The sequence below is a fragment of the Sprattus sprattus genome (genome assembly GCF_963457725.1).
Source record: "Sprattus sprattus genome assembly, chromosome: 2".
Classification (NCBI taxonomy): Eukaryota; Metazoa; Chordata; class Actinopteri; order Clupeiformes; family Clupeidae; genus Sprattus; species Sprattus sprattus.
In genome coordinates this window covers 33,927,092-33,951,770 of record NC_137921.1, presented here as the reverse complement: position 1 = coordinate 33,951,770, position 24,679 = coordinate 33,927,092, and the positions used below count along the sequence as shown (strand labels likewise).

Below are 24,679 nucleotides of genomic sequence, written 5' to 3'. Positions count from 1 at the left end.
GGTACAAGTTGTAGAGATTATCATTTATGGAAGCTATCCAGGCTTCACTTTGCACTGTAGTTTGATATCACCAAACATTTTTACAACAGGGATGAATGATATAAAAATAAAGGACATCTGTTGAAATACAAATGAGAACCAAAGAACTTTCATTTTTTTTCCTCAGACGTTTTTAATTGAATGGGAAAACAATACAATAACACTGGTTCCATGGAATTATTAAAACTGTTTCATTACAAAAGAGAAAGTACCTGTCATACCCAAGTGGTCAAATTTTAGAAAGTGGTCAGATCGTGATGTTACGGGGGAAAAGGGCAAAACTGGATCCTCCAGTACAAGTGACTGGTCCAAGAAAAAAAAAAAAAAGTTAAAACACAATATTGAATACTTAATTTGATCCAAGTCTTATGAAACAAGTTCATAAAAATCCCCTAGTATCTTCCCTATTTCCTAATGAACAATACAAATAATAGTAATAAATTACAGTGCAATTTGTAAGAAACACCTATGGGGCAGCCCCAATCTCCTTGTTTCTTCCCAGGTTACTGTCATAACACTTCTCAGTGGTTCACAAGTTCATATTTGGCACATTCTCGAAAGATACATACTACACCACCAAAGAAAATGCATAGAATCAGACTTTGCAAGCAAAGTCAGGTCCACATTTTTAACCCAAACCTGGATGATTTCGTGCTCCAATGCAAGAAAATTAAATCTGCAAAAAAATAAAAAATTCTACAACCCAATTTCTTTCAAAATCGACTGATAATTTACTATTAAAATTGATGCAATATTGTCAATTGCACACTGCAAGACTGTTTAGCTCTCCCTTGTGGTGTGTTTGTATGACAGTCCGCGAGGAGACGGGCAGAGACCAGCGAAAGTGCACCCTGTGGACAGTACCGTGGTAGACAAAGGGCACCTCATCTGTACAAACAGTTAACCAATGCATACAACAGGATAAGGACAAGACATCTACAAACAGTGTTCTCAGAGAGAGGGAATTAAAAACAGCAGCGACTCAGATCATAACAATGTCCTGACAAAAATTGGAAAGCTAGTTTCCCCCGCAGACTAGTGGAGAGGCTAGTCTGGAGAATGGAAGACACGTCCATGGATGTTGGACTCCTTTCTCTACTGGCATCTGTGGCCTGTTCCAGCACAAGCATGCTGTCCATCAAGACGAGAGATAAACAGTAGCATGGATTTGATCAAAATGACAGCACTTGGTCTCAGCATGTTGCAAACACACACATTATAACTCATGAAAACATTCATAACAGTATGTAGGCAAGTAGATTTTCTTTGTATGTATGACTGTGGTCTCTGCTCTTGAGAGCGACGTTGCATGTCGATTAGGTACATTTAAATAGTTTTCATTTAACTTTTGTCATAGGTCTACTTCATAACATATTTGGAGCCATTCCAATATCATGCATTTCCAGAATACCATATGTGCATATATATTTGTATTTGCCTCAGGATTTACACAAAATTCAAGGGCTAGTCATGTCAATTGGTTTCTGTTATTCACGGTTTTTCAAAGAAAAAAATAAGAAACATCCAATTTTCTTTTGGAATAGATTATGCAACCCATTCAATCAATTCCTGCTATGTCACGATCATACGTAATCAGTGGTCAGCTTGTATGCCTTCATTTCAGTGCAACAACAGATGCTATAAAAACAGAAAAATGTGACGCCACATTTTCCCGAGACAGGAATGCAAGCAACATTATCAATCCCTATTTATCCACACCAAAAAAGTGAAAACAAAATTAATTCCCTTAAAATCATGTATTTTTTTTCACATTCAAGCACACCATTACTACAAAGCTGTGGCTCGCGCAAGAACAACAGGTCAGGCTGGGTAAAGTCCATTTGGTCTGGAGTCACCAATGCAATGATATGGATCATAAGTGCATGTCTGCAGCAAATTAAAACCAGCGTTTAAACATGCACTCTCTCATTGTCCCCTTTCTCTCTCTCTCTTTCTCTCTCAGAGACAGGATACAAATAAACCAATGTTTCCCTTTATACAGCCGTCACTCCTGGAATTAAAATGAAAATCAACTATCAAAACATTAAAAGCCACCGGCTCTTACAAGAAGATTAATTCTAAATATGGTCGGGTCTCGACAAAGCACAATTCACCAGTGTTACTGTGAATGCTATATGTCCCTGCACTGTCGAGGGATGTTTTACACGTTGAGGTTAAGAAACAGAGGTCTCTTCCGCTGTTACAGCATGGTGAAAGAGATTACACTATTTCTATAAACACCCACCAAGCAAGAGGAACTTCACAGAACTTATACATTACTTTTGGAGGAAAAAAAGGTGTAAGACATAAGTCACCTGAAATAACATTCACAGTGCTATAATAAAAAAAAAACAATAATAGAATAGTGTAACTCAAAACATTTCAATGTCTAAACGTGTTTTTTTTTCTGCAAAACCATCTAGCAACTTGGAGCACAAGTCAATGTAGATCTAGTTTAATTGTATTTCTAGGTATGTGCCAGGAGGTGGTGCTAGAGAGGCCCTTATAGATGCTTCTCCTTGGTGATCCCATTCTGCATGTGTTTCCTGTGGTGGGAGAGGGGGGGGGGACAAAAACCAGGTGATCAGCAGATGCACAATAATTCCAAGGGATATCACTTCGCCTCAAGGTTAGCAGATAAGGGGAGGCTCATAGCATGCCTAGTAATCACATCTAAATAAGCTCTTTGATCCTATCTGCCTGTTACACAAAGCGGACGGTATCTTATTGCCCTGAGATTGTGTTACTGACAGTGGGAGATTGCCACCACCCTCCCACCCCCTCAAACTCCAACTCATCATCGTCCCACGTCCGAATGTAGCCCTGCTATAGCTGCTGAGAAGGCACACTGCGTGATCAGTGGTGTGATAGTGTACAGATGTGCAAATAGTACTACCTGCATCTGTGTGAAGTTAGTGTGAAGTGAGTGTTTGTGTGTATATATGTGTGTGTGTGTGTGTGTGTGTGTGTTTGGGGGGGGGGGGGGGGGGGGTTGTCATGTTTCTGTGTGGGTGTATCACACAATTATCTGGGGCTTCCTTGTGGGAGCGTATCTGTATGTGTAAGTGCAACTATATACATGCTAATAGCATACTAACATGCATACTAACCCTTCCTTGTTGTTCTGATGGCCAGCATCAGCGTTCTGCTTCTTCAGCTTTCCAGCCTCCTCTTCCTCATACTCCCGCGTGTCTTTCACTTCCGTCATCTGACCTGTCAACACCTTCACCACAAACAGCACGATGAACTGCAAAGAGAGAGAAAAAAAGAGAGAGAGTGAAAGAGAGAGAAAGAAAGAAAGAGAGAGAAGGAGGGAGAGTGAAAGAAATAGAGAGATGGGCAAGAAACGAGAAAAAGATAAGTCAGTGCAAGACTGGACTGTTTCAGAGAGAGAAAGATATATATCATATACCAAGAGAGGCATCAATTTAGAGAGACAACGAGAAGATCAGAAGAGAACATGGACCTTCAAATGGTGTACAACCGCACTACAACCCAAACAAAGGAGAGAAATACAAACCAATACAAATAAAAACAAACAAACAAAAAAATGCACCAATTCCCAACACCTCAGAACCCCCACACCATTGCCTCTAATCCCACACCACTCGCACCGGCCCGCACCAGAACCAGAACCTCTCCCCGGACCCTCCCGGAACCCCTCGCCACACCCACACACTCCTCCTCACCGACGTACGTCTCTGAATCCGGAATGTGGGAATCTGCTGCTTACTTTAGGGGACGCTGCCGACATGCACGCGGGAGAGGAATCACACACAACATTCATGAACAGCACTCATGGAAACTCATTAAAATGGCATTGATTAAAGATGAACGGCAAGTATGGAGACACGGCTACGTGAACATTCCTGTACAATCTCAAGCTACAATTGAGCCAGTGCACCTGACAAACAGCACAGATTAAAGCAGACACATCAAGAGAGGGAGAAAGAAGGCACGAATTAGACAGAGATGGAGTATGTCTCAAAGAAGAGATGGACTCAGACAAAGAACGAGTTAAAGATAGAGTTTGAGAGAAAGAGCGAGAGAGCTGGAAAGTGCCTGAACCCTTGACTCGAATGCATGTAAGCCTCAGGCAGCTCTGACCAGTGGAGAGCAGGGAGTTACGGCGTCTTACCAGGAACCAGTAGACGTTCATGAGGAGCAGGGCGAGCAGCAGAGCGTTGAAGAAGAAGTAGAAGGGGATGTTGGGCACCAACTGAAGGCTGGACACGCAGGAGGCGTACAGAACCTTAAGGGGGAACCAGTACAGACGGAACCAAAACCTGCCACAGAGAACAGAGGGAAACACTCTCAATCTCACTTGCTTGTGTAAGGGATCATGACCAACTCTCTCTCTCTCTCTCTCTCTCTCTCTCACACACACACTCTCACACGCTTAATTTGAAAGGGTAACAAGCTGTGCTTCACGCATGTAGCATAATGACAGTGGTACAAATGGTACAACATAACAGGGGAAGTCCAGAGGAATTGTTTAGCTCTCATAGGATGCTGGAGTAGCGGGAAGCCTTTGCTGGACAGGGAACTTGTCATGTGTCGTTGAATTTGTGTCTTTTGATCAGCATTCGCCACATAGAGCTAAATGTGACCAACTGAGTAGTCCATGTAGCCATTTGGATCTTATTTTGTTGAGTTAAATGATCGGTCAATTTAGTAACTCAGTGGTTAATGTTATGCTGTCAAACTGGGAAGAGAATAGATGAAGATGAACCTGCCAAACGTTGAAAACCAAGATGCCGCTAACATGCAGATAACATTCCTCAAAACAACTGACGTGAAAACCTACCGTTTTGATCAAATGGACCCAAATGTGTTGAAGGCGCTTAGCTCTGTGCACGTTATGAAATTACCAAATGAATGTGCTCTTGTAATCAAAATAGCTTGCCCTTCTTTGTTGCGCACAAGAATCGGCGGTGAACATCTATTCAATGAGGGCCAACAGTTACCAAGCTGCTGTTTAGTCTGTGAATAAATAAGTCATCTACTGGCACAAACAGAGGTACACAACAAGTCAGCAACGATATGTGTGTGTGTGTGTGTGTGTGTGTGTGTGTGTGTGTGTGTGTGTGTGTGTGTGTGGTCTGGTCTGCCAGCTAAGCCTCACCAGGTTATGCTGAAGCTTACAGAGCCCATGTTGGAGAGGATGTCGTTGATCAGGTGGTAGCTCCCACCCCGGGTCTTGAAATAGACATTGAGTTTGGTGAACTCCAGCTGAATGTCGTTGATGTCGTGTAGGAAGAGCACCAGTACCCCAATGTTGTGATATCTGAGGTGGGAAAACAACGTGTTATGTTCCAGTCTATCCAAGGGATAACCTACATCACATGTCAATTTCCCTACGGGGATAGAAAGTTAAAATAAATGAAAGTTTCTCTTATCTTCTCTCATCTTAAAAAGGACCATACTGTACATGCAGTTTCGGTTACTGCCTGATGAACACTCACCAGGTGCGGACTGGCTGTTGGGAAGTTCAGGAATTTCCCCCAGTTTTTTGTTTGTTTTTCTTTCCCTTTCCCAACCCCTTAGACATTATATAGCCTTAACAAATATTCAATAGGCGGTCTCAGCTGCAACGACACGGCTGGTGCAACCGGTCATAGCAGTGAGGGGTTTTGCCATCACTCCTGAACCATGACTGCAAAGTTTCCAGGCCGGTTCGTTACTGAAACATGGTAAGAAAAAGGAAACCCGTAGCGGGCAGTGCAGTAAAGGAGCCGTCATGGAAGGTGCTGTGAACTAGCTAAATTAAAAGAACAGAAGGTTTTTCTTAAGCTTTCCATTGCAGAAGTGAAGAAAATTAAATTAAATTTGTGTGCTCCAACTTGGAAAAACACATGTAATCAGCTTTGTTGGACTGTAAATTGGTAAGATAAACTATTTACAAGTTACATTGAAAAACTATCCCTTTTATGAACTAAGGGGAATAGACTGGTAATGTCCTCATCAGCTAATTTTGAGAATGAATGATAGAGGAAGAAGGAACATTAACCAGCACAGATCCAATCAGAGGTGACCTATTGAAGTTTACTGTGTGACAAGTACATTAGAGCACAATTTATCAATGCATTTGATCAGGTTTGAATAGTTAATTCAAATGATTTACTGTTGCATTAAAATAAATAAAACAAATGGAAAGTATGATGCACAATACACCACATGTGTTTGCCTAACGTTTGACTCATCATTCTGAATTTAGAGAAGACAGCAGAAAGTTTGATGCTAATGTCAGACAGTCCAAATGATGTCTGTTTAATGCATTTTAACAAACAGGTCAACCTGGGCCACAAACATGGGAAGGAAAACTTTTGAAAAAGGAGTTTCATCGATTCACATATTATTCTTACACAAACGATACAAATCAATGAATGATACGTCAATCAATAAACACGTGTTAGTTTGAATTCGGTCTATCCATTAAGAGCCACTTGACATCAAATTCCCAAGCTGCTTTTTGTTGCCAGTCCGCCCTTGACGTTCACCGCCTCTGCCCACATGTCTCACCTGAAGGCATAGGAGAATGTAATGAGAGCCAGAGTGATCACATGATGGACCACCATGACGGGGGAGTCTTTCCTCCAGGCGTCCATGGTGACGGTGGCGTATATGGAGTGCCCGTAGAAGCTGCCCTGGATCAGATACGCGATGGCGATGTCTGTGGGCACTGACATGCCACTCTTCCAGTCTGTCATAAATCATTACATTCAAATAAATCATTTACATTACATTTACATTTAGTCATTTAGCAGACGCTTTTATCCAAAGCGACTTACAAGGATGTCTACACATTTTACATTTACCCTGATGGCACACTGCACATCAGGAGCAATAAGGGGTTCAGTGTCTTGCTCAAGGAAACTTCGTCAGGGAATCGAACTAGCAACCTTCTGAACTAAATGAGTTCTCTACCTGCTGTACCACTGTCGCCCCTGAATCATCAGCATATGCACCGATGTGCACACACACACACACACACACACACACACACAGTTCCTAACAAAGACACACTCTAACAGACACATTCATCCACGTCCATTAGCTTGAGTCAAAAGCACTAACCAGCCTAGCTCCTCAGGAAAGGAATTTGTGTGCGGCTGATGCACCATTGGCATCTCAGTCGGAGCCGTCATTAGAGTCTAACAGGCAGTTTTCACGGGATATGGAGGCTCAGCTTGATAGGATGGGATGCAGTATTTATGGAGCTTCCCCAGGGGACACATTAACCTGGAGGTTTGAAGAACTTTCCATGCTGAGCTGAGCTGAGCGGCTACCTCTGTTGCTACTGCTGCTGCTGCTGTTGATGCTACAGCCTTTAATGCATATTGATCCCATCCTTCGTCATTAAACATTGAGAACACGATAACAACAGTGTCAGCCTGGTGCCATTAGGCGGCTTTAGACTAGGAAGCGTTCTCTGAGAGTCTTGTAATGAACCCTTCAGCATTTGCTGTAAAGCTTCCTGGTCGTGTTGAAGGGATCATTCAGGGAGAGTGCTCATCGACACACTACAGTATTTCACAAAACCAGAGCTAAGAGTTAACATCTGTCTGAAAACAGCAGCAGGTATGAAATTAGTTGATAGAAAACCTAAAATTTAGGTCAATACATTTTTATTGGTGTTAGTGAAGAAATTAGTTCATAACCACACGTCAGTAATTCACAAATTGCAGCATCTCAAGCCAAACCAGGAAAGATACACATGAGGCCTATTGTTTGCCAGGTAGACATAGGTCTTGGGGTTTTAGTTCTAACATAGTTCTTAGACATCCATGCAGAGTTGTGTGCTGCCTGTTGTTTACGGTCAGTCGACTGAAATATGGTACACCACAACACCATAAACATTTTTGATCTCTGGACCTGGCAGTATCTGTGATCCAGGAAGATCCCAGTAGTTTAGCAGCAAACTAAATGTCATGTCATTAAGTCAACAAAAAGTTTCAGACTTCAACTAAAACAAAAAAACTTATTATGAACACCAAATACATACATGGAACAAAAGTACACCAAATAAAATTAGGTTAATGTGTCTTTGGACTTTGTATAAATCTGCTAATGTGGGTTTCAGCATTGTCGCCTGTCAAACAAACTTCTTTGTTCTCTTGTCTTGTCCCACAACAATGGTCTGCTAAATACCGTGTCATGAGATAACTTGTTAGAAATTACAACTGATATGAATTTATGCTATATTCATGGGGAACACTAAGCCCCTACTCATACAAAGGTGAGTTCACCGACCAATAGATAAGATCAGTATATAAAGTTTTACAACTCTTTTTGTTTTTACAACGCCTTTCTGTTAAGATTACACGGTCACCGAGTTTCCTATGCCTTTTTTGTGTGTTTGAAGAGTTTGTGAGTTGCTTTTAACGGTTTGAATAAAAAAATACTGATTTAATATTAGCCTTTCCTGTATATTTATTTAACTAAGCAGTGCCATTTTTATCAAAACTACTGGTGTGTCTGAAAACTTGTGGGATGCGACTGGGATTTTAAAACTTGATACAAAGCTGAAACTCTAAACTGTGACACGTGTAGGATTAATAAGTGGTCATTTGTCAAAGCACTTTTCAAACCACAAGTAAAAGCAGTGCTTGAACATCATCCGACACCAGCAATTTAGAATGTAATAGGAGACGGAGACCTTTTGTCTCCATCAGAGAGGCCTGCGCCTCTGGCTTACCGTAGAAAACTGAGGGTGGGTTGTGAAAGAAGGTGTAGTTGGTGAAGAACAGAAGGTAGGTGCTGTAGGACCACGACATGGTGTAGAAGACCAGCTTCCACGCACTCTCCGGCATCTTGGCAGTATCTTTAGGCTGGAGACAACAACTATGTGCAAACGGCTGCAGGGACACAAAGGAAACAAGGACATACATCAAACATGGGAGACACACTCCACCAGGGACATCAAACATGGGAGACACACTCCACCAGGGACATCAAACATGGGAGACACACTCCGCCAGGGACATCAAACATGGGAGACACACTCCGCCAGGGACATCAAACATGGGAGACACACTCCACCAGGGACATCAAACATGGGAGACACACTCCACCAGGGACATCAAGCATGGGAGACACACTCCACCAGGGACATCAAGCATGGGAGACACACTCCGCCAGGGACATCAAGCATGGGAGACACACTCCGCCAGGGACATCAAGCATGGGAGACACACTCCGCCAGGGACATCAAGCATGGGAGACACACTCCACCAGGGACATCAAGCATGGGAGACACACTCCACCAGGGACATCAAACATGGGAGACACACTTTGCCAGGGACATTCTCATATCAAACATGGGAGACACACTCCGCCAGGGACATTCTCATATCAAACAGGGTTCATTCAGGGTCAATTGCTCAGCCCATCTGTGACTGCACAAGTGTTTATATTATGAAGAGTTTGTTTTAAAAACACATGAGGGGACACAGTAGGGAGCATGCATGAGGAGTCGCTCCACAGTTCTGTTCATGTGCTACGCCAGCATAAAAGGAGGAAGTTGAAAAGCTGAGACGTGCTTCCTCTGTCAGAGAATCCTGGAGTAACCTGTGCTTTCACAGAAGCAGGCGGGTTAGGCGTTAGGTGAAGCGGGCGGGGTGTGTGAGCTGATTAGCAAAAACGCAGTGCTCACGCTCAGATAAGCCTGGGGTGGGGTGGGGGGGTGGGAGTAACAGGCGTACGAGCTGGTCAGAGTGAGAGCAAACAGGCTTCATGGTCATGAAGGGCACGGGGGCAAAACTGAGAAACATATCCCTGAATCTTATCTCTCCACATGACAGAGTATCTGCCGCTGCCTTGCTGCCCGAGCGACAGTCACCTAAGACAGCTTGTCGTAACCCAAGATAAAAACGCGAAAGGGCGATTTACCCCAGTGAGCGTCGTAATCATTTATCTTTTATCGGTAACGGCAAGGAGCCAGGTCATCTGCAACTATTCACTTTCATTCCAGGGCAGCTTCACCTAAACCCCCCCCCCCCACACACACACACACACATCCTGATTCCTGACCCCCCCCCCCCCCCCCGACACACACAGCCTGGAGCCTGAAGGGAGAGGAGGCAAAGAAAGAGCGGAAAAGAGCGTGCACATGTCACATGACCATATCTTGGTTGCTAGTCGGCCTCTGATTGGTGCAGGATACCATGCCATGCGTTCGTGGGAGTGAGTCATGTGCAGCAGCGGCAACAACGGCAGTGGCAGCAGGATATCCACCTTCCTACCCCACGCTCCTCCCCAGCGCATTTATTTATAGGGGCCAGCTGTCAGCAGTACGTCCACCACTCTACCCTCCCCTGCCCCCCACCGCCTCGCCTGGGCATGTCTGCTCACAGGCAGGGCTGGCCACATGCCACAATGTTTGGGACTCATCACCCATGCCACACCAGGGAGAAGGCACAGGTGCTGTCTCCAGTCCGAAACCCAACCGAGCCGAGGGGCACCCTTCTGAGTTTTGCTCCGTCATGGTCTCTTGCTTGGTGGAGATTCTCTGCATCTCTTGTATTACATCAGTTCTGTAGATGTATATGGTGTGCTGCACTAAACAAACAGCCCGACAGCCTACAATGGCAATATAAGAAATGGCCTGATGGGCTTTGATGAGGTGCAAAGATGTTTGATTGTAGAGAAAGATGATTTGGGATCTAGTGCTTAAATCAGAGTATTTCGTTCTAAAATCACTGACTGCCTCAAATTCACTTCAATGACAGGGTTTTTGTGAGACCCTATGGGACCTGTGAAATCTAATTCTCACAGACAGAATCTGAACTCTCTTTTAACCGATTCTTGGAAAAATCTCCATTCTGTTCCCTTTTTCTGTCAAGGAGAAGACCCCTGTATCCTTAGCAACCGCTTAAGGATGGCAGGTTTCTGTTGCCAAAATCTCTAAGGCCTCAATCCAACCAGCTGTTGCCCACAAGTAACCCACTCAGTTGTGTCTTCCTTTCCATTTTTTCTTTCACTTTCAGCTATGAAATTGCGCGAAGGGGCTTCATCTGCTGTGTTGTCAGGGGATCCCTCTAGTAGAGCTTGCCATTCCCCAGAGACATCTGCCGGCGTAGGACAAAGCAGCCAACCCGAAAAACAGCCCCCCTACACCTTCCCAGCATGCACCACTGACTCACTGCAGGGATGAGCGGGTGGGGGGAGAAAGATTCTATGGTAAATAACTGCTGCAACTGAGTGGAACTCAAACCTTCCAAAGCAAAAACACTGGTTTGAATCAGGGCTATTGGGCATGAATTTGCCCCACAATGAGCTTGTTTGCATCATTCCATGAGACATCAAAGTGCAAAGCTCATTTGACCCGTGCCTGGGAGACAGCAATACCAACATTTTCTGAGGACTATCTGGAATACTAACTAGCCCCATATACATGTGTCAATGTGATCCGATCAGATCGTGTGTGATCCGATACAAACTCGGAATGCGCTTACAATTGCCTCATGTAGCACACGCCTAAATGTGATCCGGTCGTATTTCCGACGATGTCTGAGCCTTTCGAGAGAGGTGGTCTTCGCCGATCGTTCAGCTCAGAAAAGGGCGTGTCGAATAAGGCCGATGTGACGGCGGTGACAGCCTGCGTGGAGATGACCCCAGCCTCTTATAGGGAGTGCCAAGGCAGGGCTCACTCACAGCGAGTGATCTCAGGGGAGTCATGGTCTCATGTGCAGAACATATTTTATGTGAATAAAGGTTATCTACACGACTTTTTATACCTCTAATCGACTCGGTTTGTTGTTTATATGCTACACGAATGCCGTGAGGTCAAACGGAATAGTGACGGTCTTAACTGGAGCTCAACTCAACTGAACTATTACAGCTAGCTTGACGCTATCACTAACTGAAAACACATTGGAACACATAGTGGCTAGGTAGCTAGCTGCTAATAAGTAACATATTAGTAACATATAAGTAACACATCAGCAGTAATGAATCAACTGTACTGATATTAAATGTACTAATAACATGCCATTCTCAAATTAAAGCCAGTGACATGCGTATTAGCCTGACGATTAACGAGTTAACGATGGATACCGACAGTTAGGCTACCTAGCTAGGTAGCTTTACCATTGGATGTGAATGACAGTTATGCTAGCTCTCCCTTGCTTTCCCCAAGAAGGAGCATTGTTTCCGGGGATTTTCACTTGACGAGCGGGGGCAATACAGTCATCTGGAGAGTTCAAAATTATACTAAACGAAGGGAAATCTACTGTATGGAGATATTTCTGCTTAGTAGACAATGCAGATTCTAATTAGGTTGTTGGATATGTCCAATGTAAGGAGTGTGAAGTTTTAATGAAATATGATTGATGCAACTCTCGTTCTCCACAACAACATGGATAAACCTGGATGGTTGGATGTAGTTTCAGAACGAACGTCGGCGTGCAAAAAAATCTTCAATGGTAAGACTTGTCTGTTGTGCCTCTGTTGGTGTCTCATAAAACGTGAGTTTTATTAAAGCATAGCGTGTGTATTGTGTAGCTATTTTATTCCGAGATGGCAGGGGAGTAAAATGCTCCGCTGCCAAAATAGATTACATACTTTGGGGTTAATTCCCTTTCCTTTACGTCTGCTGCTGGTTAGTAAATACAGACAGCCGGAAAGGTTAACAAACGGAATGAAATAGCTACACATTACACACGCTATGTTTAATAAAACCCACGCTACTCACATACTGGTTAACACTGTTACAGCGGGTGTATCAACTGTACCCATGTCTCAACTTTACTAATACCACTGTCAATTATGAGTTCAGTAAAAGACGGAGCAAACACAGTTTTCTACCGTTGTTGAAACACATCCACGCGTAGACTCGTTTTCTTTCCGTCTGAGAGTGGTTATTCAAAGAAAATATTAAGAACTATATAGCCTACTGATAGAAAGAAGGGAACTTTTACACTGCCTTTGCACAATGCGGATCCACGTTGATGTTGTTAGTAAACAAACCAGGTGGGAGCACATCTCCGTGGTCTTTGCGCATGCCCGAGGCAAGGTAACCGGATCACATTTTGCACATGTAGACACGTAACGACAAGAGCCGATTCCCTTAAAAATGTTCACACCTACACGCGAATACATGGGTTTCTTGTAACATTGAAGGCTGTGCGTGCGCAAATCCGCGGCAGAAAGCCATTTACCCTAATACAAATGAATACAGAAAGCCCAGTTTAAATGTATTGTTTATTACTTATTTAGCCTACTGATCCCTATTCTGTTGCCATGAATGCTTGCACACACCCTCAACATATTCCCAAACGTAACCTTGTACATTGTTGAGCCTTTTTCTATATTTTATTTGACGTTAAGATGCTAGCTGCTTGCTAAGGTATATGCTTCCTCCTAGGTATACTGAACATCTTACCAACTCTGTTAGAGCAGTTCATCACACAACAACTCCCTCTCATGTTGCCTTCCTCCACAGCTTTCTCATCCACGTCAACGTTATCTTGCTTCTTTCTGCCACGAGATTGCGCACGCAACCAGTGATGACGTAGCCGAGAAACGATACGATAAATTGACCGGATCACATTGACACATGTATGGGCCTACTGTCAAACTTTTGAGACATCCCTCTCCTTCAGATGACACAGCTGAGCACAGTGCTGCCATCAAACATCACCATCACCTTTGGGGTTTCTTAGGAGAGCCCACAATGATAAAAAGGCATTTACCGTCATTTAAGACCACAACCTCCTCCTTAATTCCTAACAGTTAAAAGACAGAGAGAGGAACTGTTGAGAGGTGGCAGAGGAAAGGCCTGTACTCCTGCCCATGACTCGCATTATATTATATAAATAAATATATATACAGCCGCGGAAAAAATTAAGAGACCACTTCAAAATTATCAGTTTCTCTGGTTTTACTATTTATTAGTATGTGTTAAAGTAAAATGTACATTTTTGTTTTATTCTATAACCTACTGGCAACATTCCTACCAAATTTCAAATAAAAATATTGTCATTTAGATCATTTATTTGCAGAAAAATGACAATTGGTCAAAATAGCAAAAAAGATGCAGTGTCTTCAGATCTCGAATAATGCAAAGAAAACAAGCTCATATTCATTTTTAAACTACACAATACTAATGCTTTAACTTAGGAAGAGTTCAGAAATCAATATTTGGTGGAATAACCTTGATTTAAAATCACAACTTTCATGTGTCTTGGCATGCTTTCCACCAGTCTTTCACATTGCCGTTGGGTGACTTTATGCTATTCCTGGCGCAAGAATTCAAGCAGCTCGGCTTCTTTTCATGGCTTGTGACCATCCATCTTCCTCTTGATCACATTTCAGAGGTTTTTTATGGGATTCAGGTCTCGAAATTGGGCTGGCCATGACAGGGTCCTGATCTGGTGGTACTCCATCCACACCTTTACTGGCCTGGCTGTGTGGTATGGAGCATTGCCCTGCTGGAAAAAACACTTCTCAGAGTTGGGGAACATTGTCAGAGCAAAAGGAAGCAAGTTTTTCTTCCGGGACAACGTTGTACTTTGCCTGGCTGAGGTTTGTAAAAGACCATAAGGATTGAACCAAAGCGGACTGGAGGTTCTTCTAAGTTCGTCTTCTCTGATGAGTCCAATTTCACAGTAGGTGCAAGACTCTGTGGTTTGTAGGCCTCTCCAGGTCTCCGTCTAACCATCAGACGACCATGTGTTGGGCAAAGCTGAAAATTGGACTCAATGAATAGCTAGCTTTAAAAATGAATATGAGCTTGTTTTCTTTGCATTATTCGAGATCTGAAGACACTGCATCTTTTTTGCTATTTTGACCAATTGTCATTTTTCTGCAAATAAATTATCTAAATGACAATATTTTTATTTGAAATTTGGTAGGAATGTTGCCAGTAGGTTATAGAATAAAACAAAAATGTACATTTTACTTTAACACATACTAATAAATAGTAAAACCAGAGAAACTGATAATTTTGAAGTGGTCTCTTAATTTTTTCCGCGGCTGTATATTGAGTATCAAGACACATACACACACATATTCACATCCACACACACATATCGACATCCACACACACACAGTCATACACACACACACTCTCTCATACAGACATATACATACACATAGCCCAGCTCGACTGTCCAGCGCCTTAATCTCAGGGGAAGCACTATGCCGGCCATCCCCTTAATTGACTCGCAGAATGAGATCAAATGAACATGGAAACACTTTGTCACGGGATTATGCACACTTATCTTCTCCAGAAACATGAGCTACAACCGCCAAGGCACCCGGAGTCAGTGCTCCCTCTCTCTACAAGTTCCCATCTCTCTTTTCACCCATCTGTGGTGAACCACCAAATTGCCTGAGAGACGCACTTACTTATAGTATTTTATTTATTTATTTTTAAACAATGCAACATTAATCAAGACTCTCTCTCTTTAATGAGATTCTCTATTTCTCTCTGTTTAATGAGACAACACATGATATAAATAATTAATGTTTTTTTTTCAGTAAATGATGAGGTTAGGCATTCATCAAACTTGTCCACGTTTAACGATGTTTATGTGGGCAGTCGTATTATCCGACACAGAACGTCACCACGTATTGTCTGCTGTGGATTTCCTCCAGTATGCACCAAAACACAGATAGAACACTGATTGAATTTGCGGTTAACTTCACTGCTAACAAGAGACAAAACAGTTACTCAGCCAAAGTTTAAAAATTAACTTTTGCAGCTGGTCTAACTAACAGGAGTTCTTTAAATCATCTCCAATTTACTGGTACAAAACGGCGGCCAGCAGGCTAAACTCTTGTTTTATTACCCAAGGCTGTTCCTTGACTAACCATATGGCCATCATATATAATGCAACAGGCTGGCATCCTCAGCAGAGAAAAAGTGAAAAGTGGGGCTGGCACAGTAATCCAATTTCTTCCATTCAAACACCTCCTCTGGAGGGGGCTACCATACGGCACTCTAAATGAACACGTCTCATCACCACTACCTCAGCATTGGGGCAATTAATATGTAGTCTTGCACTGAATCCAAATGGGTGGGGTTGTTTGGGAGCGTAGGCTATACATCACCATGTCAACAGGAACTATATTGACGACAACCTAAAGAATAGGCCTACAGCCTCTCGGTATCTGTGGAGGGTCTCTCCCCATAATAACTGCCAGATGCCTTTCCCTGGCTTGCCTTACAGAGATGCAGAGAGGGAGGAGACCGCTAAAGCAGGACGACAATTATAGAAAAATTTCTCTCCTTTTCCTGTTTTCCAATCCGTGGGGACAGTGTCCATCGATGGCCCCGTGCAACAGGAGACTAAAAGTCAGTGATTAAAGGCAAGGGCAAGTCAGCAGGGGGCCCAGCAGGCAATCACATGGATTCAAAGCACTCCACCGCTTCAGGACCCCACGGCTCAACACTGAGGCTGTTAGCATGCAGTGGACTTTGTGTAAATAGAAAGTACACTTCCTCTTTCTGACTTAGCATGCATTCGTCCAGGCAATTGTTACTGAGGTGCAAAGAAGTATTGCTTGTCGTCTGTTGCTCGCAGTCACTAGAACATGTAGGGGTGAATGCAAAGGAACAAGACTGTATCCTTGAATAAGAATTCTAGCTTGTAGCACTTCTTCAGTCAGGTGGCCTCTTGAATTTGATGGCTGTCCCAAAAAAAAGGGTTCAGCAACATAAATTTGTAGATAAACATCACCACCACCGTAAGGTCTCCAGTCTCCTGCAGCTTCTCAACGGGTGGCCAGTGAGGAATTTACAAGAGGAAAATAAAGTGCGGCTAAATGATCTTACTAGGGGAGGGCATTGCTTCCTGCCCTGTGAGTGCATCTGGAGAGCCCATGTATCAGTGAGATATTGACCGTATTAATGATGATGCAGTGTGCTGAGCTAGCACAGAACGCTGTGTGTGTGTGTGTGTGTGTGTGTGTGTGTGTGTGTGTGCTCACGTCATGCATGGGCTATTTCCATGTCCCACATGCTGCAATGCCTATGCAGGAAGTGAAACCATTATATCCGTCTCTCATTCACACACATGGCGCTTTCAGACAGAGACACATTACTCTGTGAAGCCAAAAGGAGACTGCTGGTGTTGTGAGCACACAACCGCCTTATAGGCTTGAAGTGTTACTTGACTCGGAATTTCACACTTATGTTAGTCCCATATCCAATTGAATATCATAAGAGTTGGGCTCTTATTGACAAGGGTGCAGTAGGCTACCATTTTGCCCCTTTTACAGTCCTTACTGATGAGCTGCCTTCTTTTCTGCCTAAAAGGTCTAATGTTACTTTGTTTAAAAAATACATGAAGATACAAGTATGTATGACTGAGGTAGAACTCTTGGTTGAAAATACCTATCTATTTGACATTAATTCTGCACCATTCATTAGAGAAGACTGGTCTAGATACATTCTAATGTAATTTGGGAAGAGATTTATGGAGCCTTAAGTTAAAGGCACTTGTTCTTTAAATTGAATCCAGTCTATGTAACTCCATCTCACCTGAAGCCCCATCTCAAATGCTCCTTAATAAACATCATGCCATGGATGCCAAGACCGAAGCTTCCTTTAAGTTTAAAATATTTATAGGGTCAGAACCCTTCTCTTATAGTTATCTAAAGGAAACCAAAGATGAGTAGTAGAGTGGAAAAGTATTAGTAGAGAAAGCTGTAGACTGTAAAACAAAAAAACATGACATTTTAAAAGTTTACTACTTTGAATTCGCCTTTCAATTACAACAGTAAGAGGCACCAATACATAACCTATAACTTCGCTCGCTTTCATTGAAACCATTGAACATTGCCAGTCCAAGAAACTGCTGGAAATTGATGGCACACACAGCCTCTCTTCTGACATTGAGGTGGTCATAAAACAGATAAGGGCCTGTGAGTTTCCTCATCTGCTCCAACCATTGTGCCTAAATCTTGTCAAACATTTTGTGTGGTATGCGAATATCGCGTAAATGTTGAAAGAGAATGAGCTTTCCGGTTGAAACAGGATCTTCCACAACTAATGATGACTGTTGTTGCAGTTCAATGAAGGATATTGACAGATATATTTAGTTGACTAGAGTGAACAGAGTCACACAATATGCAAACTTCTCGACAAGTGTTTACCTTGAATAGGCATTCGGTCAGCCCCCGTCGCATCTGCGTCCACATAACAGCGCAGATAAAGAACAGCCCCATCTCGGTCCAGGTAATGTAGGCATTGTCCAGCAGAGTCCTTCTGGAGAGCGACAGCCCGCAGTCGCTACACTCCCTCAAGGCACTGTCCATGACGGTATATGCTTTAGTGATGAGTTCCACATAACCAGGCATGGGATCCTCAGCCACGCCGACGTTCATACCATCATCTCCGTTATCTTCGTCCATTGTGCTGAGTAACTACTAAAAGACTTGCTAAGAAAATTCAGGTGACGGAGAAAAACAACTCACTGGCTGTATTCAGTGTGCGCAAAGCCCGGCCAGTTACTTGGCTAACCTTATAACGTGAAAAAACTTTAAGCTGCTTAACCTCTCAAGTAGCCTAATACTCGATTTCTATATAAAGACATGAATATAGCAAATACCCATCTCGAAAAACGATATCTCTCAGCCTTCGTTAGTATACTTATGTCGTTGTCCTCCAAACCTTTAGCTGGCATATTTTGGGACCGCAGATGTATCGGTTGATAGTGGCGGCTAGCTAGCCAGATAATGGTGATATAAAATTCAGAATGTGGCGCGGTCAGCTAGCTATGAGAGCTGGCTAACTGGCCAGCTACGAGGACCACGTCCCCTCTACTACCATACTAGACTGAAGGGTGCTTGATACAGGTGCAATCTCAATTAAATGCATATTAAACGAAGGATCTGGTTTTCAAGTGCAGCAATGAGCCACGATAACTGGCACCGTTATTAGCTAGCTAACGTTAGCTGGTAGCTAAGTATTAAGCGAGCTGTCTGAAGCCGCTCACGTTAAAGTAGCTGTCAGCTTCTTTGCTACCTTTCTCTGAAGATCAATACATTCGCCAAATTGATGGATAGTCAAGGTAGTGAACACACAAATGCAAGAGTTAGCTATCGACCAATATCTTCAATAACGTTTCAACACCGCTATAACGTTACCGTTAGCGTTGATGATGATGGATTCGGATATCACATGCAGCCTTTGAGAGAGGCAAACGTCAAAACGACTATCCGCTCCTTTCTATTATTCGCCTTATATAAGATACCTTCCTTGTTTCATTTGGTAAAATATATGTCCCTGCCAAAATAATCTACAAACCTGGAACATCTTTAACACTAAACAGAAACGTTGATTCGATATTATCCTAGGTAATCCTCAGTGATGAGCGCTTTGAGGAGTGCTGTGTCTGGTCACCGTGTCCAGGGTGAGAGACTGGCTGCTGCGCCTTGATAAATCGCCTTGTCTCTCAGCTGCTGTTGGATGAGCACAGGAGTGCTCAGTATTGTGACAAATTTCCCATAAACTGTTTTTATCGTAAAGGACACGTCTTTTTCGAATCCGAGAGGCACACTACCGTTAAGAGCGGAGGCTTTGAGGAAAAAAGCAGCGGTGACGTGACGTAATTAAGGCCCGCTATCTTCAACTGCGAGGATTAAAGGGGGGAAACCGAACCGTTAAAGACACAGAGCCTCTTTTGCTAGTGTGGACGGTACAGTGGGTGCTTTCGTAAAATGTTAACATGTTATTTGTTACAGCAAAGTCATATACATTGTTGATTTGTTGACGCACTGAATAGGCCTATGTCTGAAAAGATACCCTCAATATAAAGCATCATTTTACGACGGGCAAGTTGAACAAGTGGGTGCTAGGCATTGTAACATTAAGAACACAATTTAGGCAATCTGTCCTGCTTAAATCTACCTTGCACAATCACTTGGTAAACAATTTACATAGATGAGTATTCCTTTTAATAGGCTACAGGTTACTGGACAGGTAGCCTACATGCTGATAGATAATATGGAAGACGTAGTCTGAAATGGTACAATATTACTGGAAATTCTTATTAGAGATGAGCCTACAAAACTGGATCTTTCAATTAGCTGTTATAGGTTTGAAAAGCATCAGTATTTGTACCCATTGTACGATTTTAAACTTGTATGTTTATGTAGTCGCCGAGGCGGTCTGTCACAGAAGGCGTTTGTAATCCGTTACATTTGAAAACGTTTGATTTATTAGGTTGTTCTTTTCGAGCTCACTGTCTGTGACGTCAGACGAACTAACACGATCTACTTAACATAATTTAAATAATATTTCAATTGAAATCTTGCAATTGTTTTTGTTGTTGAGTTAGGCCTGCAATTTTCATACATATGCTAAGACCAGATACCTCTTCAATACTTCCTAAGCCCTCTTTTCCTGCCGAGTTCAGTTTGACATCCTGGAGAGCCAATCCTTCTGCCTGGCTTGAAGGTTTCTATTATCCTAACTTTAACACCTTTTGCGTGTTAAAGACTTTTTGACTGTTGAAGTATGTCATTTTACCAAGGTAAGCGAATGGTTAATTGAGGCTGAGCTTTCAGGTAACTTGGATATGAGGCTCCTATTATGGTGCCAACAGTTGTTGCCATGATTGACATATGGTGCCATGATATGCCTTTTCTGGAAAGCCACCATGTATTCAGATCACCCTCAATGCATCTTAGCAACATATTTTGTAATTTGGTGAAAATCCTTGGTATGCTCCCATGCACTGTTTTTTTTAGCACATTTCAAACAAAACAGACTTCCTACGGAACTACTGGAAGAAATATGATTAAACATGGTGCCCTTTCATTGCTGTCTGTCTGCTGGGAAAGCCTGAAGTAGTGAATTATGGTTCAGGCTTGTCGGGTCAGGTTTCTGGGAGAAGTTTCTCTGATTCTGTCATAAGCTTACTCCCACTCAGATTGACTGACACAATCACATTTTACACATGTACACAGATGATTTACGCAACTATAGATCCTGATGTGACATGATGATACAACACAGATATTTAGGTTTGCAGCCAGTTAAGGGAGAGAGGAGATTTGGCTATTTTGTATGGGAGTGAATTGAACCCTGTCATGAGTTGGCCCAGAGGCATAATTTGAAAACCATAAAGAGCACCAGAAAGTCATTTCAGTTTAAGTTTGTTGTCCTGTCCTAAGCTATACTGTGAAAGAAGGTCATCTTCACCATTATCCTCTCAATGTTTGTTGTGATTTTCATTTGTTTGTTTTGGTATGTTTTTTTGCAAGGATTCTTTACCTTTTACTAGTGTATTTTACATATTTATTTGGATTTAATGTAATTAAATCACCAACATAACATGATGGAGTCTCAAGAAAGTCACAAAAAAGCTGCAGTTTGTGTGTAGATATTTTAGTTCTGCCTCAACATTTTTTTTTTGTTTTTTGAGAAGAAAAATTAATATGCAATCCCAAAGGTGAAAGATGGCATGCACTCAGGGCCTGGGTGTCTTACGAAAAAGACAATCAAAGCCTACTTTGACCTCTACACAGAGAATGACAGGAAAGTACAATGATTCTATTGATTATTTACTTACTATCATCTCAATCTGGCAGCTCTGCACAATTTACTATCAGTGAACTTTGTGTCCTGTTGTGTAGGGCCACTACTTTGGTTTTCTGGAGTGAGTTTGAACAGGTTTAGTGGATCTTGTGCAAGTCTTTAGCCTGTAGCTTAATCACTTGGCTTAGGCAAAGAATACATTTAAGGCCAAAGACATACTCATAGGGTGAGCCCTACATTATACAAATCTGATGAGACCTGCTCTGCAAACAATAACTTACAGAGTGCAAAGTCCAAGTGCAGGGGGTTTCTTACAGAGCTACGTCAGCAACATTGTTGTGATAATTGTCTGAACATATCTTCCCTGGAATACAAACAGTGTTAAAGGTGGGTTGCATATGAGCCTTAACGGAAATGTTGAAAAGAGTTATGATTTAGATTTATACGTAATTCTTTGATGAGCAACATTACAGACACTGAGCACACTACCACCTTGAAAATGTCTGGCAAAATCCTGTTGGTATTATTTAACCAAGTGTCACTGCTTCAAGACACACTGGACCCAATCTTGAATATGACAACTTCACTGGAGAACAGCAATGTAATTTCATATACAATGGCGCCATCTATAGGTTGTCTATAAGCCAAAAGACACCACTAAATAGTGCATGTTTTTCAAAGTGACTTACAGAATTGCTGTATTATGTAATATGGTCATAGTATGTGAGCTAATCATGACCCTATTGCATACACATATCATACATACATTTTGTTTATACCTTGCTCTACCAATTGACCTACAGGACACATGGTGCACACAGGCGACTTCATGAGGGCATGCAGGATGTTTGCAGATGATATGCTATTTGTTGGTATATAGAGTGTGCCATCAGTAACTGAGTCTGAATTTCTGCAGTCTAAAGTCTATTATAGGTCAGTAAAACACTCGTGGGTCACCAGAGTGGTGATTTTTGGACATTTTTCATTAGTCTATCAAATACAAATGTAGGCTATACAGAAAATATGTAACAAAAATGTTGTCAGAGATTATGGTCATTTGAAGTAACCCAACCGAGTTTTACTGCGTACTTGGATGGCGAAATGGTAAGTGACTGCCATTCTACAGTGGGAAATGAATGAAGTGATGTGCTCTTAGTTTCAGCTCTTTCTAATTGTTTTGAAAGATTCATCACACTGTTTGACTGAGGCCTGTGTTTTTTTAATGTCTTCACCATGAACTCCGTAGGGTAGAGTGAGTACAGTTGAGACACTTTTTGCTTTATTGTCTACTGCACAAAAATTAGACTCTCAAAATACTCTGAAAATAATTGATACTTTATATGACGTTTCCTTTGATTGTATACTAAAATATTATCAATCAATAATATCCATAACTTGATTAATTTATTCATAATTTGCTCATAAACATGAGGTGCGATTTTGTCTCAACTGTACCCATGTGTTTTACAGTGGGGTACAGTTGAGACGGTACCCGAGTACAGTTGAGACACCCATTGAAACCCATTGATGGTGACTGACCAATGACCAATGATTGAAAATACAGGCTAGCCTAGCTGTCTCAACTGTACCCGATCGACCACCTTACTTATTTAGACCCCAACATCAATTATTCTTATCACTTTCATGTTTGAAAAGACACCCATTAATATAGGACAGGTCTTATATCAAAAATATGTTTTTTTTTTTTTTCATTTGCTTGGTTTTTTGTCTACTTGACTTCTAACCTGCTGATCGCGGGTACAGTTAAGACACAGTGTCTCAACTGTACCCTGCTGACCACCTCACGCTTTTCGCTAGATTATGCTAGATTATTGACCTTGCATGACATGATAGCATGGAATATGTAGATTTATAGTGCACAGAATAACGTTTGCAATGATGTAATTGTGTTTGTTGACGACGTATGGTTAGTAAGATATTCAATGTAGAATGGACATGACAAAATCAAGATCAAGCTAGGTAAAAAAAACTTTCGCCGATATCTCTGTACGGGAGATATGTTAGGTGCTCAAATTTCCTGGGATCAAAGAGGACGTTAGTATGCATGTGCAAACTAAAAATCACGTCTCAGGATTGCTGAGAATGCAAGTTATGTCGGGTGTCTCAACTGTACTCATGTCTCAACCGTACTCACTCTACCCTATAAGCCAAACCTTAATTAAGCTTTTAACTAAGCAAAAGCTTAAGATACTATTTCACAGCGGAACCCCTATTGTCTCCCAATACTCCATCTAGTGGGTAAAATAGGGACTATATCATTTTGTGTCCTCCATGATAAAAAAAGTCTTTGTCAAGCTATAGATTTTTCTTTAGATCAGTTAAACATTAATCAGGTAGTGCTGTATTTATAATTCAGGTGGACAGAATGCATATTGAAGTGTCAGACGAGATAATGCAGTGAGGCAACGTTGAGTGGATAAAATAATGATTTGCTCTCCAATTTACTGTCCAAGAGCAAAGAAAGTTGTCATGTGAGCAGCGTACATATTTCACTTTCAAATACGAGGAAAAGTTCCTTTTGACAACATTCTTAGCTAGCCTAAATGTCTGTGAATTGGTTTTAGGAATTGTATTTGATCTTTAATTGGTTCTTTAATTTGATCTTTAACAGAAAACAACGACGTTTAAAATATGAAATCTCATCACATTCTTCCCAACTCAATCTTAGCTATTAAAAAGGATAGACTGACACCCTTTTCATGTTACACTGTCTGGAGTAGTCAGTTATAAACTAGGCCTATTGTGCCTACTTAGGCTACAACACATTATTCTTTGCCAGACTTCCTGCAAAGTTCATCATGGAACGGAAAATAACAACATTGCTGTCCAGAAAACATCCGGCTTCAGCGCACCTATCATTTGGCACGTCTGGATTTATAATCAGCTCGCGCTGTGTGTGCTTTTGTGTGTGTGTGTGTGTGTGTGTGAGAGAGAGTGAGTGTGATTAGGCGCGCGAGCGCCCGCTGGGCGGGAATGAAAAAACAGCAGGCCAAGCCATGCAAACAAAATGAGCCTACTAAATTAACGCCTGAATGCTGTCTCCTCTGTTAAGTTGAGTAATATGTATGCTTTTTTGTTTATAGAAATGTGGCACAAGTTCCTCTTCATTGTTCTGCTAATGCGACTTCC

At 42.1% G+C, this 24,679-nt stretch overlaps 1 protein-coding gene across 1 annotated transcript; it reads right to left on the bottom strand.

The window, feature by feature from the left end:
* Positions 1-117: 117 nt before the first annotated feature.
* cers1 (ceramide synthase 1) lies at positions 118-19,546 on the bottom strand. Its single transcript, XM_080832214.1, has 7 exons — positions 18,142-19,546; positions 8,738-8,897; positions 6,562-6,742; positions 5,165-5,326; positions 4,178-4,325; positions 3,150-3,286; positions 118-2,585 (listed from the first exon to the last, which is right to left on the bottom strand). Exons 1-7 carry the CDS (start codon positions 18,397-18,399, stop codon positions 2,543-2,545), a joined length of 1,089 nt encoding a protein of 362 aa, XP_080688340.1. The 5' UTR covers positions 18,400-19,546; the 3' UTR covers positions 118-2,542.
* Between the last annotated feature and the right edge of the window lie 5,133 nt (positions 19,547-24,679).

Coding starts and splice junctions, on each gene's coding strand:
- cers1 (XM_080832214.1), bottom strand. CDS start 18,399: ATGGACGAAGATAACGGAGATGATGGTATGAACGTCGGCGTGGCTGAG. Junction 6,743..8,737: donor CCCACCCTCAGTTTTCTACG/GTAAGCCAGAGG, acceptor GATTTATGACAG/ACTGGAAGAGTGGCATGTCA. Junction 5,327..6,561: donor ACATTCTCCTATGCCTTCAG/GTGAGACATGTG, acceptor TTCCCACCTCAG/ATATCACAACATTGGGGTAC.